Source organism: Saccostrea echinata, unplaced genomic scaffold (assembly GCF_033153115.1).
Source record: "Saccostrea echinata isolate AGI-Se365-2 ecotype Australia unplaced genomic scaffold, CSIRO_AGI_Sech_v1 ptg000056l, whole genome shotgun sequence".
NCBI lineage: Eukaryota > Metazoa > Mollusca > Bivalvia > Ostreida > Ostreidae > Saccostrea > Saccostrea echinata.
This window is the reverse complement of record NW_026889805.1, coordinates 5,194,647-5,210,130: the sequence shown is the minus strand read 5'-3', so window position 1 is coordinate 5,210,130 and position 15,484 is coordinate 5,194,647. Positions and strand designations below refer to the sequence as shown.

At 34.7% G+C, this 15,484-nt stretch overlaps 1 protein-coding gene across 5 annotated transcripts in view; it reads left to right on the top strand.

Moving 5' to 3' along the window:
* Positions 1–1,837: 1,837 nt before the first annotated feature.
* LOC133173255 (kelch-like protein 5) overlaps positions 1,838–15,484 on the top strand; it is a 21,222-nt gene continuing 7,575 nt past the window's right edge. Inside the window, exons 1-2 of one of the 5 annotated variants that reach the window (XM_061308238.1) lie at positions 1,838–1,942; positions 13,540–13,868. In XM_061308238.1, the coding sequence (XP_061164222.1) occupies positions 1,893–1,942; positions 13,540–13,868 (379 nt within the window). In that variant the 5' untranslated portion in view covers positions 1,838–1,892. Of the gene's footprint in view, positions 1,943–4,617; positions 4,945–5,923; positions 5,948–7,702; positions 7,863–12,227; positions 12,331–13,539; positions 13,869–15,484 lie in introns of those variants that run through there. The other 4 variants (XM_061308235.1, XM_061308239.1, XM_061308236.1 and 1 more) reach the window with 4 other exon arrangements.

Here is a 15,484-nt window from a genome sequence, read left to right as displayed (position 1 = left end):
GACCCGTGACTTTCACTTCTAATGCCGAGCGCTTGGCGAAGGAACGGTCACTACCTAGTTTATAGTCTTCAATAGGTTTGACGCGGTGCCGGGAACGAGAATCGAACCCGGACCTCAATCACGAAGGGAGCGCCCTTCCACTATTGCCACGAACGGTTAGATAAATATATGACGACAAGAAGAAAAGAGACAGACAAAGAAACAAGCAAAAATCATTTAGACTTACGAGGGATTATCAAAAAGTTCGACAACAATCTCTGTGTCTACATAACTACATATTCTATAAATATCATGTGTTACTTAATATATACTTGACGTCAATATGTTGTGTCAAAAAAATGACTGACCCAGTCGTACTCGAGCATGGAACGACTGTAAAGTTTTACGTAAATCTTGCAGTTGCAGTTGTATACAGTTTGGTGATTTGTACTCGTAAAAGGTTTATGGCGACAAAGGACTTGGCAAAAGTTAGTAATTGGATGGATTGTTTAAGTGAAGGAAGGGACATCGTCTCAAGCCACGGTCCGGAGTCTGCATATAGCTATCTCCCAGAATGGGAGAGGATCGTACATTTTGGCCGTGGTTTGCGATGATGAGGAAGGGAGATAGTTAAAAATGATGATCGTTTTGGGTGTCCAGTGAAAGTGTGTTGGGAAAGAGATGTGTCCTTCGTTTAGCAACTTCAACTAAAAAATCACAGAGACAGAAATAGATGAATATCTTAAAAATAAAGTAATTCTTAATCCCCTAAAATATCAGTTACTTCAGACGGTTACAGATGAGATATGAAAAAGGAAAACTTGATCCACATTGGGTACGCGACGCATCCAAGACTCATGAGTCGGGTTGTGATGGACACCATGCTCGTATTGGGAAAAGAAATTCTATCCACCCATCCTATGGCCGAGATTGGGCAATTTGTGACATATGTGGCTATTCTTGTTATGAAAAATATCCTGCGTGGTAAAAGAAAATATAAGACTCGGGAAAATCTTTGGGCTGCTGTGAAAGTATATGGAGCATGTCACGTGACCGCCCATGTCACGTGACCGCTTGGACCACGTGTTTCGTGCTTTTGCAGAAGGGTGGCTAACGTGAATTAAACTTTAAAAAAAAAAATAAACACTGAAACCCAGTTTGATTTCTTTTATGAAAGGTATTCATTTAGTTCGTGAACTTTTTGATCACCTCTCTTATCATAATGCATTTCAACTCACATGTCATTATACGAGTCTCATGTTATTTGTCCAGGTTAAAATTCGATGCAACGACTTTTAAAAATTGAATCACTGCGTGATTAATTTTTGGTACTATGGGGGGTGGGGGTAGAGGTTGCCCAGTTTCCATGTTAGTAATCGAAAAGAAGAACGTGCACTGATAATTTCTCCAAGGACGGAGATTGATGCTTCAAATGCTGTCCATGCTAAGATTCGAACTGGCGATATATTAATGGCTTAAGGCCCATCCACTGCGAGTTTTTGAACTGGCCAGAAACTAGGAGAAAAGCAAATACACAAGAGAGTCTTTAATACGGTTTAATGTTGTAAATTGATTGGGGAAATTGAATACATATCTGATACCATTTTAAGAAAGCATAACTTTTTATCTATTTCGAACATATAGAATGAAACATGTTTGGAAACACAAGCATTGTTGTCCGGGAAATACGGGAAAGGAAACCATAGCTGAGTGGGTATGATATCATACTTGCAGTAGATAAAAAGTGATTAAAATCGTGACTTGTAGAAACAAGGAAGTTAATACACTATGATATCAGGTCAAACCCTGTCACATTGCAATGGAGTAAACAAACCGTACAGGCATAAAAACATCCATGAAATACCATCAAAATCCGGTTTCTCTGGTAAAAAAAATTGACGTAAAGGTTGAAAATGTCGGAATTGCAGTATCCGGACAATACGCAAATTGTATCGATTTTGAGGTGAGTTGAAATTTGGAAAATCTTGAAATATTATAGACAGAATGCTGGTTGTTCGATACAAGAGAGCACAGAAGGTCTAGGGTAAGTCTTCCCGATTTGTTACCAAGCACGGTTTGATTAACCACATGTATGTACCCCCGGCAAAAAAGTGGGTGGTATACCGGAATGATGGTGTCCGTCTGTCTGTACATGTTAGTAGACACAAAGCTCAGCTTAAAGTTTCGATCTAATCCAAGCTTATTTCAAGGGTTATCTCTAAACTGGACTGCCATATGTAATATAAAGTATGATCTATGCTCTGTATGCTGCACCTGACCTATATTTCACAAATTCATGTTTCAGTGGCCCCGCTTAGCATTAAAGTCTAATCCTGACTTCTCGATATAACAGGTGGCACAAAACATATGATGTATTTTTGGATCATTTGTCTGATGCATGCACCAGGATGCTGCATCTTTTCAACATTTTATGCTTGGTTGATTCTGCTTAAATGAATACATTAAAGCCTGTTTTACCTGCATTTCTGACGACGTTGATGAGACAGGAGGTTACATCTGTCATAAAGGTTCAAATTGGAGAAATGAACCCCGTCCTATTAGAATCATTTGCATCTTGAAAGCAGATCGCAGCTTAATGAAAGAGGGTAAATCCACAAACAACTTAGATATGCTCAATTTTTAACCCTTTTACCAACTTTAATTACCTGCCACGGTAATGAATCCAGAATTGTTTCCTGGAATCATGACATCTGTGTGTTGGATCAAACATGGTGGCCCAAGTTTAAGTCGTCATATTAAAATTGAAAACATATTAGCTTAATTTATAAAACATGTAAATTTACATGTACGTGTAGATACATTGCATATCGCAAGATGTTTGAAGATATTTTCTGCAAGTATCATAGAATGTTGACAGTCAACAAATGGAATGTGGTTCTATGATTGCAACTCTTTCTAATGTGGGGTAAAATTTCCTTCTTAGGTTTGCCTTTTGCTATCAGTACGTTAATTTGTTATCTTTTAAAACTTGTCAAAACAATATCTTTATTCGTTTGATACTTTCAATTGCCTTTCCTTCTTTTTACATGTATTTTGAAAAACTGTTCATTATTTGTTGAAAACTTGTCAACTGAACATTGCTACAGAAAATAAAATGGAAATAATTATATGATGTTTAAATTATGTGCAGACTGAGTGGAGACTGACATCCGCATTGATACGTTACCCCCCCCCCCCCCTTTCCCCAGCACTATTGCTATATATATTGCTTCTATTAAATAAACCAGTGAAGAACTTATTTTGTTGCGTTTCCAGAAGTCCATTACATGCAGTTGATTTCTACTAACTGAAAACAAAAGTCCATTACATGCAGTTGATTTCTACTAACTGTAAACAAAAGTTCATTACATGCAGTTGATTTCTACTAACTGTACACAAAAGTTCATTGTTGTCTTTGTAACTCCTCTCGGAATTTGACTTTTTTGTAAAATTCTTATCTTTTCAAAACAATCTTTTATAGCTGTAAAATTTCCTAAACACTACCAAGCATGATGTACATATCTCTAAAATCCCTGAATCTATGGCACACAGATGGCTCCACTCCGATCTAAGCATGGGCTGGGAGCAATATTTCATTCTCCTCAATACACAAAGCGTGCATAGCCCTCCGATCAAGGAAATTTCTCTCTTTCTTGCTGAACAGGTCAGGTTTTCTTTAAAAATATTTTGTTCTGAAAAAAAAAACATATAAAACTTGTTAAGAAAAATAGGTTTATAAGTAGGTAATTAGCTTTTTTATGGTAACATATATATGCAATAACAAACGGAATGTGCCATATACTAGTATTCAAAGTCATATTTTATATTTGAAATGACTTGGGGGCGAGATAACTTGTTCAGCTAGGCAGTGTAATTACATTAATGATTCTACAGTAAAGTGCTTTATGGTATGACTGCCGCGGATAATACGAACGTGTGATTGTTAATTAAAGCTACTCAATTATTCTAATTAGTACTCCTTCCAGTTTTGATCAAGAGCTTTACATCTTTGTTCTGCGGATAGTTGTACGTGGTGAGGGGGGTAATTGGTGTATTTGGACATCGTAACACGTAGTTTATGTATTCTGTATCCCGTACTTAGAAGATTAATACTGCTATGTTGAAATCAAAAATTGATCAAAGGAGCGAAAAATAAATAATGAAGTAATTTAATAGTTTTACCAGGCTTGTTAATCGATATACACGAGAATATGATACAAAATTCAAAAAATCGATCCCGGTTATGCAATGTTTTCCAACAACAAATTGCACGAAATTGCTTTAGTTGTCAAATGGTCTGTTAATTCTCAAAACGAATTTTTTTAATTAAACTGAGCCTAGAGAAAAAGAAAATCAACAAAAGAAACAGTACTATTACTTTGAAAATACCGACTTTTTACTTCCAACAGTGTGCAGTAATATGTTTGTGCAGTTATCAATCAATGCATACTGAAATGATAGAACGTCATTCCAGGATCGGGGTTTGTTTTCGGAACAGATAAAGAGCTCGCCCCTAGAGAGCTAGTAATCGGCTTCATCATCCAGCGCGGTGCTAAAGACTCGCTATTTTGATATATAATAAATCTACTTTGTCAGTGTGGTGCTGTTTGTTGCTGAATCCCCTGCACTGGGTCAAACATTTGATGTTATCTTCTCTCATCTGTGGATGAGGTGACTGGGGTCTACAAATATAACACAAAAGAAAAGATCTTGACCACGTGGATGTGATTATTCTCCCTGCTCGTATGTTGAAGTGCTTACTATTAGCACATGACTTTTAAAAGTTTATAACATGACTAAGGACGGTGCCCATATTAAGTATTCCTTAAATGTGTGTGCCCCGGGGAAAATGGGCGACACGCGGAAACAGAACTGGGAGGACCCAATTGGTTCGGTCACTGTACCCTTGTATAACCGGATGAACTTTTCCACCGTCCCACGGAAAGGTGCTCACAGGAAAGCATGGTGAGTACAACTACAAGGTAGTGGTAGTCTAAGAATTAGTACTGTCGATAAAATAAGTATCGTAGTCGTCCTTTTCACAACCTCCCCACACTCCCGTGGGTAACGAAGTCAGTCAAGATGGTGGGGTTTCTTTCATTGTCTCAAACATGCATCTGTCTTCATTTAAATGTATTTCGTTATTTGATTTATTGAATACCATAAATTAGCTTTAGTGAAATACATTGCAGATATTCTCTGATGTCTGTAATTTTCTTCCACTTTATATCGCACTTTAAGTTTATTCTGATGGATTTCTGATTTTTAAAATTGTTTCATGAGACAAATTTAATGAATAATTGACATCTGAAAGTGGTTTACTAAAATGTTTAGAGAGACTTTCAGATTCTAGAATTTGGGATGAAATTTATGTTTTATCAGTTCCTTCAATGACTCACGGACTCTGAATCATTCGTCTAAGATCTTATCTGTATTGAATGCACTGGAGGTTTTCATTTTGATCCCATGTATCTGGCAATGTAAATTACTTTTCGGTTCAAGGTCGTCAGTATATTGGAAGATTTGCCAAAATCTATGTTATTTGATATTTTTTTTCAAAAAAGAGAACACTTCTGAGGCTGAAATGCTGTAAAGCATATACTGTTACATAGCCGCAGGGCCTGTCTGGCATAAGTCGATTTATGAATTTAAGCATGATGCTATTTTTTAAAAAAGGGGGCTATACTCTCTTGTTTATAGTTGCTCTTCTTATTTTTTAAGAGTCTGCCGACTGTAAGATAAAACACGAGATTTGGCAGCAGTAATGTTTTAGGCTGTTTGATGTGTTTTGTTGCTGGCTTAATGCTTAGTTACAAATGAACACAAAATCTGAAACATAAAAAGTACACTACTACGGTAGGGAAAAAATATGCATTAAAAGTTGAGCCACCAAACAGGAATGTTGGATAATTCTTAATCTCAAAGGCCAAACGATGCATTAGTGTGACCTCCAAAGGTTGCATGTCAGGTCAGTAATTAATGAATAGTGCATGTTACTCGTCAAGCAATTTACCAGGGCAATATACCAGGGCAGTCACATTTCTTTGAGTAGCTTATAATATCGGCCAGTGCATATTTAACAAATTTTAAACGAAAGACAGACGGGTTGGAACTCCTAAAAGTGGCATCTTACAGGTATGTACTCCATGGTATACTATCAGGTTATACGTAAACAGAGAAAATTTACACTATACGTGTTTTCGTTCATTTTACGTATACAGTTGCACTTCGGTAACTTGAACATCGAAATCCCGAATACCATCGATGTCTCTGAGTTAAACTTCGATATCTGGAATCGAATTAAATATCTCCAAGGTTTTTCTCTCGGTCCCATCGAGTTCAAGATAACGAGTTTTGACTGTAGTATGTGACAGTGTCTGGTAAATATCCACCTTTTAGTATATATCTGGTATAAATTAGAGTAGGAAAGGACCTACCGAGTAATTCTTTAACGAAGATTTCATCGAGGTCTTTGAAGATAAATTATTTTTTTAAAGTAAATTTTTGAATACTATAAATACAAATTCTGCGAGGAAAAGATGTATTTTATCATCAGGGATAACATTTCAGAATAAAAAGAATTTTTAGATTTTTCTATTTTGATTTTTTTTTAATTAGAAACAGAGGGAGATCTTACTCTTGGAGGACAAAGTCATATATTAGAACACATTGAATCCGTACTTACTGGCAGTTGTAAGTGGAAATCATGTTTTGTTTTGTTTTTTTTTTTTAAATATATTGAATAATTAAAGTACACATCTGTTGTGCATTAAAATTTATTGAATCTAGGGCTATTATGAGCAGAATGTAAATAATTATTTTTAGACAAGTTGATGGGTGCAATTATCGAAACATACATGTACATGTATTAATCTGTGCGTTATATACGAAAACTTACACAACATTTAAAGTTACTTTCAATCTTATTTCAATAACTTAAAAATATTGTTCTATCATTTTCAGCTCTCTGATTGGCTCAAACTACATTACATGAATCGATCAAGTATATAAAACGACAAATTGACTAGATTTATAATTACTTTTAAGCTTCCTTAAAAGCTTACTGACTGGATGTTTTCAAAAATGAGAAACAATCTTCTGTAAAATGATAATTGTGATGAGATCACCATATTTTCTAACTGTCTAAGCTACAGCGAAATGGGAACATATCCTCTTTCCCCGAACCCCCTGATGCATGTGGCCATGTTCAGTAAAACCTGTATTTTTTCTTGTCAAGTAAATTTCAATATCACAAGTTTAAAGATTTTCAACTATTTCTCAGCTCTTTTAGTCAGCCCTCGTGGCTATTTTTATCTTCTTAAGTTATTTTCCACGATTTTCTGTAAAAAAAAAAAGAAAGAATTTTTTTATCTTTAAAACGGAGAGCATAAGGTTGTAGGATGTGAACTTATCTTTCTTATCGTAAGGTATCTTTTCTATTATCTACTCTTCAATTTTGAGAGGTTCGAAAACAGAAATGGATCATGCACACACATATATATAGGCCTATACCTATTTTGTATTCCCTAATCATGATTTTTAAAGGTGTAACACAGAGTGTAACGTTTTTATTATTTTTTTTTTTTCATGTGATATGCAGACGTCAGGGGGGGGGGAAATCAATAAACTTGTCAGTTCACACCTCGCATTTCTCGGCTATTCTCCATGTTTCACACTAAGCCACCTCGCTACACTTGAGTGGACACGAGGTCACATGGTTTTATGATGACCTCACATTCTCCGTCTAGCCCCAGGTGTGTTTACAAAGTTTAGCTTGATTGTATCATGAGGGAGGAGGACGAGGACAACCTTCCTTTTCCCGGGGTCCCCGACATTTTTCCCTCCACCGCGACGCTTGTTCGTAGCCCTAGCGAGAATACAAGGTAGGGCCTCTCTGAATATTTCACATGTAAACAAAGGCACCCCTGACGCGCGACATTTGACAAAACCTCAAACATTGTGGACTATTTCATTTGTACTTGTTTATGTGATAGGCAGGTTGTAGTCGTCAACAGTTTTATTCTTCTTTGTCATTGTAATGTTTTATTCATATTTATCTGAAGAAAACTCAGAAATGGGACATTATATTTTATTTTTATAAACTGAGTGTGTATTTTGGTTTGTTTACCTTCTTGTTTTGAAAATTCTATCACATGCAGGACAATTTGGCTGTTTAGGTGTCACTATTTAACCACTCTGTATTGACAGTTGATCAGGCCTTGTATGTATCTGAGCATTACTCTATCCCGTAGTATTGGGTATAATGGGTAAATTGGTTCACCGGTAAATTATAGCAGACTAGATCATATAACATTCTTTTGTTTAAATGATATTGTACCCCTATTGATATTTCACTATAGCAAATGCCAAATCAATATATTTCACTGATTCTCTGAAGTGTAATTCCCTTGGCTTCAAAACAAAAGGTGTGCCAGTTTGAGAAAATGTGGATGATGCACACTGTTCGGAACTCCAAGAAATATTTTGTAATCTTATGAAAAGTACAATATGCTCCAAATAAAATCATGAATAATCATTATGAAGTAGAATTGCATCACATTAAATAATTTTTTGGAGGGGAGCTGATTTGTTCTCTTTCATAAGGAACTTGAGGAGCTTAATTTCAACATTTTTTTTTCTGATTTATCGTGGGTATGGGTATAATAAAACAAAGCATATCAGTAAGGACGTCAGCGAGATTCCAATTCCTTTGGAAAATTGCATGCTCTTCGGGTACAGGAATCTTGCTGATTCCAGTCAGTGATATACTTTGACTGTAAATCGAGATTCCTCTAATCTATCCCCCCTCTAGGCTCTTTTATGTTGTGTCATCTCCCCTGCACATGTCACAAGGAAATTCTTAATTTTGTGAGCAAATTTATAAATGATATAACATGTTATAGTTTAGTTGTATACTTTTAAACACTGTATTCCATTTTACCTGAAATACTATTGTCATAAGGTCATTGTTAAAATGAGCAATGTCATGTACTGATTGTTAAACTATTCATGGGAGACAACGGTAATAAACAGTTTGCTAGTGCATTTTCTCTGATACATCTAGTGTAAATCACTTCTATTCTGTGGAGGGGGTACTCCATGTCATTCGGAGTTAGATGCCTTGTGTTATTATTATAATATGGTTTTAAAAAGATGGCTACAGAAACAATATAGTGCTTGTGTGCTGTGGGTCTGTCCTGAGACATATATCATTTGATTATAAATTATAACTGTAGTAAAGGACACAATAGCCACTGTGAGAGTCAGAAACTTTAAGATTTGAGACCAATGCACTTTTATGTGGGTTTGTTGGCTCATTATTGGATGTGTTTTCATGTGTATACTTGGTGTTCACAAGAAGTAAATTATTAAATTGGCTCGTATCTCGTGTGAACTTATATGCCAGTGAAGGGTTTCAAATGTGAACAAAAATTTGTACACAACAGATCTTGAGAAAGTATTTACAAAGCAGTTATTCAATAGTTTTTATTTCCATCGATTGCATGCAATGTCAATCAGGGAAAGACACTGCAGTTGATTTTATCTATGTCCTCACATTCACTTTTGTATATAAACAAGACATTGTTTACTGTTTATTGCGTTATAATCTAACTTCCCTCTGCACTATAGACTGATCTATTGTTTTAAAACAAATATTTTGGAAGAAAAAAATTTAACAAAGATGAAGACCAGATTTCAGAAACTGGTAAGTTTGATTGGAATGAGGATACCCACGGTTTTGTTTAAAGACTTTTATTATAATTAGATTGATGAGTGAAGGCAGTATTTGTGTAATATAAGACAGGATTTTGATTCTTCATGTTTAAAATCTTTACTATCAAGAGATTATATGGTGATTGAAATGACTAAAAAAGTAATTTTTGATTTCTTGATTTCCTCATATTAGCTATTTTAAGAGCAGCTAATTGTGTTATTTTTCATATTACAATATTGGTATTATTTAGTGCATGCTAAAAATTTTGAGATTTAATTGTTAAATAAGGAAATACTGGTCTTCACATGATGAAGTCAATATTGCTCTATTCTGAATTTTTTTGTATTGTTCAAGCCCTAACTTTTCTGTTTTACGTAAGAGTGTTATTTGTAACATGAGAGTATAGACGAATATCACATTCTTAAGAGTTATCTCCCATTGTTGTCGTAACACTCATTTTTGTCACTATATCCCTTGTAACTTACCTGTAAATATTTTCAGCCTTCAAACGGCATTGGACAATATTGACCCGTTCCTTAATTGCCTTAGTATGGGGCAACTTGAAAAACATAATGAACATATTCAAACGGATTTAATTTGAGAGATATTGCCCCAAAAATTTGGTATTGTTATAGAGGGAAAACAGTGTCTTACACTGGTTGACCCCAGATTGACCCTGCAAAGGGAAATAACTTTTGTAAATGTGAAATTCGTCTATTGGTTATGGTCTACATATATATATGGCTTTTACCTTACTTCAGTCAAATTATTAATATTCATTTTTTTTTGAGGCAATAAAGAGTGTCCAAGCTTTTGATATTCATGTATCCTATAGCTATACTTTTTTGAGACAATAAAGAGTGTCCAAGCTCTAGATATTCATGTGACCTATTGCTATACTTTTTTGTCCATTAACAAGAGTGTCATCTTTAAACGCTGTAACATTTTCAGAGTATCTTAACTGAATAAGGTACATAGCATCAGTAGTAAAGGAAAATAAAAAAAATGTGTGATTTTATGTTCTCTTATGTCTGAGGAATGGGGTCAAATCTCCAACATTATTAACAGTAATAATAGTCTCCTCTCTTACCCCTTGCTTGACCAAGCAGACCAATGTACATGATGTGTCCAATGCTGTAAAAGGTCCAGGGGTTCAGACCTCGGGATGGGGCTAAATTAGTCGTACATGCTGTATAATGAACATTGATTACTTCATTCATATACATATTCTTGATTCCTGGACATCCAACAGACAACTAACATTTGTGTGAAAATAAACAGGTGCCACTCCAGGAATTGAAGTTAGAGGGGGTGCAAAAAGTAGGCAGGGGGTCTGGGGGCTGTTTTGGGGCCCCCAGTGGGTCCTGGATTCTAGAGATTTTGTAGGGTTAAAATGAGGTCTACCGAGTAGACATTTTTACATTTTCTCTAGGAAAATATGATTTAGATAACTTTGACAATTTTAGGGGGGCGCGCCCCCCTTAAATCCACCACTGATAAGAGTGCTCTACCACTGGGTGTAGGGTTCAGGCTGCAATGAGTAGTGTAAAGTTAACATGGTTAAGCTGATCGAGTTTGTGGTATCATGTCTGTAATGAATTACGTGTAATACATGTACATGTATCTTTTAGCATGATCATAATAAGCTAGAAGTTCCCTACAAATATTTTAATACTTGTAATTTATAAAAACATATTTAAAATCTTTATTGAATAAATTCAGTAAGCATTGGGAAACAAAGCCTACGTGGAATCCTCTCCTAAATTCCCCGGGGAATCCTCTCCTAAATTCCCCTGGGAATCCTCTCCTCAATTCCCGTGAGCCCAGGTTTCAGACCTCAGGGTGATAAATTTATCATTGAAGATCTCGTCAGGTTTCTGCACCTTTCTTTTTCCTCAATAAATTTTGTTGCCCATGATAATCTGTTGTTTACGGAGAAAGTGTGAAACTTAATTTATAAAACTTCTTGTGCATAAAAGCAAACACTGAAAACTTTGCAGTTTATTTTGCATTGATTACTGTGAAAGAGTATTCAGTGGATTTTAAGCCTACAGTTTAATAGAACACATCTGTATTGCATTGATCACTGTAATACAGATAAGTACTATGGTATATTGAGCAGGCAAGTTAATAGAACATGTTTTTAAATAATCATTAATGCGAAACATTTAATAATGTAAGGCAATTAAATGGACACTGGGAAATATTTCTGGCATTAGACAGATCTTAAATCAGGATTCATTTTTTCCTTATTCAATCTTAGGATGAATAGTTAACCTGTTTTTATTATATCTGATTACGTGTAACTCGCTCAAATATCTACTGCATGATGACGCATTGTATAAAATTACATATGTATTTTCACATCTGAAGAAAAGGCGCATTTTCCTAGTGACCTCTTGATAAAATTTAATGGGCCATTTTACAGAGAAAGATTGTGAAGTGTTGAGCTAATGAAGCACTTGACAACACAATAAGGTTTTAACATCTTGTGGCATTTAGAGGGGTACTTTAGATTTACATCATATATATTTGAGGAATTTGTCAAGCCTGATACTGAACATAGTGCACACAGGACTCTAGAAGCTTGTGTTGGAAGCTTAAACATCAGAATGTAAATGATTTTACCAGCTTAGGTATGTTCTATTTTGGTATATTCTGTTTAGGTATGTTCTGATGAATGAGTTTTTTTTTTCATTAGAAATTGTTATTATACCTTCTTCTTGACTTTTAAGTAGTAAAAATGATTTTTTTTTAAACCTTATTAATGTAAAAATCATACATCAAAGCTTGACAGAATAATATTAATAGTATCTTATTGAAATTGTCAGTAGAGGAGAACATATTGTTAGTTGTCTAGCCCACTTTTGACAGTATATTGTGGGTGTTTGTCAGTGTCATTGCAGATTCAGGGAATAGTCATATACTTTTCCCAGTGGATCCAGAATTCAATACTTTGCAAAGCTGTATAAATTTCTGCTATAAAGGACTTTATTTGTGATTGTCGGGGAACCTCCAAGTTAAGTTAATGTGAATGGAAGAGACAGGAAGCTTTGACAATGAACTGGAGCTGAATCAGTGAGAGAAAATTAAATTAGGAAGTAGGCATGCCTACTGAACACTAGATTCTACTTAATGCTAGTCCATTGTAAATGCTGATTGATTTTGTTCAATACAGTTCTCTAATATGTATTTTGAGATAATGAATGGCTGATGGTGAAGTTTGGCGACTAAATCTAATAAATGTCATTGTAATGGTTTACATTCTGGCAGGGCAACTGTAGAAACACTTTACTTTCATTATTTGTGTGCTTAATCTTTTATTTACTTTATACCATACACTACAACATTTAACTCTTGCCAAAAATTTTTGGCTGTTGTAAATGTTTATTGAACCCCAGTTGTAAAGTTCAGGGCATGTCTCTCTGTCTAAACATTAATACAGTCTGTAGTGTCTTCAGTTATTTTGTGCAGTTCTGATGAAAAGTGATCAAAGGTTTTAATGATGGTTATTTTCTTGAAGTTTCTGCATAAAATGTGAATTAATCTTTGAGTAAAGATTGAATAATGTAGGTAAAAAAAAAGTCATTATATATATATATTGTATATTATAGTACATGTAGCCACAGGATACATCATCTCGGTATTATCTGAATGGTTATGCATAAATGTATATTTTTAATGACATTTTTCAGAGATCTTTTACAAATTGAATCCCTTTACATATTTGCAGAGGAATCCATGTTTTTGCCCTGTACATGATTAGTATATATAGGATTTATAAGATTGATCACTGTTCGTTATCTCCACCTTTTTCATGACTGTGTTTTATGGATGCCTTTCAGGTACCTTGTACAACAGACCTATGCCTCACAGAACCAGGCTAACTCCAGAATGGAGGAGTCTATGACCCCTGACCTTTTCCACTCCCACAACCATCCAGAAAGGATGATCCGCAAAATGGAACAGTATGTGGAGAAGCGGCAGTTGTGTGATGTCACCCTGGTTGTGGGTAACAAGCGGATTCCAGCTCACCGATTGGTCCTCAGTGCAGCTTCTGACTATTTTGCAGCAATGTTCATGAATGATGTGAAAGAGGCATCCATGGAGGAAATCCGGATGAAAGATGTAGATCCAGATGCCATGGTGGCCATTGTCAACTATGCCTATACAGGTATATGCTTTTTAATTAATCATTTTCCACATAATTGTATAGTAAGCTTGAAGAAATTTTTATTAAGGTACTGTGAATCAGTTTTTATTCGTGAGAACTTTATTTTCGCGTAATTACGCGAGACAATGTACTCGCGAAATTATCATTCTAGCATATATTAGTATTCCTAAGGATTATATAGAGCAGTAACCACAACTGAAAATTTTGTCTTGCTTATAAAGAGTAAATGTCTTATCTCCATGATCTCGTGAAAATAAAGTGTCATGAAAATTTAATGATCTATAGTAAATGCTATATATGCTACAAAGCCAGTCTAATTAAAACTTATATTTCCACTCCCATATGATATGATACATTGGTATACTGGAGGATCGGAATTACAAGTCTAATTTTAATTAGGCTGGATCCTTAGCAGACTTCGTCATAATGACAAGTGATGCATCTTTTAGGCAGTATATGTTCTTGTTTACTTATTTAAAAAAGGTGTTTATATTCTAGTATGTTTCTTACAGAGGTTTTATTGGGGAATTACTCATTTTCTATAAGGTTGTTGATTATTGATGTTTGTCAAGACTGGAGCTGTGTCACAATTATCCCTATAATAAAGATTGAGTATTGGGGTGACAGGTTTAGTAGATCTGGGATGTCACTGATAAAGCTAAAGTTAAATCAATAGACACAGACATAGATAAGGATTCCTGACCTTGGGATCAGATATTTGGGATTCTCTGACTTTGGGATCAGATTTTTGGAATTCCCTGACTTTGGGATCAGACCATACAGATGTTAAGGTGAATAATGAGGTTTAACAAAGTTTGCTTCAAAAATATCTATCTGACTTATAAAAAAATTTTGCAAAACAAGTACAAATTACACTTTAAAAAAAAAAAAATAAAAAAATAAATTATGAACAAAAATACTTCATGTTAGTTGAAGTGATGGAGTCTCTTGATCATTAACTGTTACTCAGTTACATACATTTGTTGATCATAAACAGTCTGTTGCTTGATCCCACCTCAGCCAGATCAGACATATGGGGATGGATTAAGCTAATTGACAGAGGGTTTAAGGGGTACATGTCATATGCACACAAATATATTATTGACAAAGAGTTCTCAGTATGTTTACATACTATAAATCTTACGAAATGTTTTATATTTGTTTGTGATGTAAAACAGTGCATTAAGTTAAAGGATGCCATTTATGTGAGAAGTTAAGAATGATAAGAATAAAGATAAAGAAAATAGTGAGAAATTTATAAATGTTGATAAAGAAAGAGAAGGAAAAAAAAATTACAAAATCCAAAATTTAGTTATGTCAGAAATAAAACTACTTGATAAGTAGCTTTCCTAGATAGATGTACATCTATATGCACTTAAATATTAGAATGTTTCAAAAGGAACCTTAGTTGTGAAAAAAATAATATGTTGTTGCATTGAATTTATTTTTGAATAAGAAAAGTCATAAGCACTTTATTCAAAGTTTAGTTCTGTACATGTAATATTTTTTAAAGCACAGTCATAAAAAGGTGACCGTTTCACACAATAATGATTTAGAGCTACCATTACACATATTTAGTGCTTATTACCATATTTTTAGGCAGTACTGTAGATTCC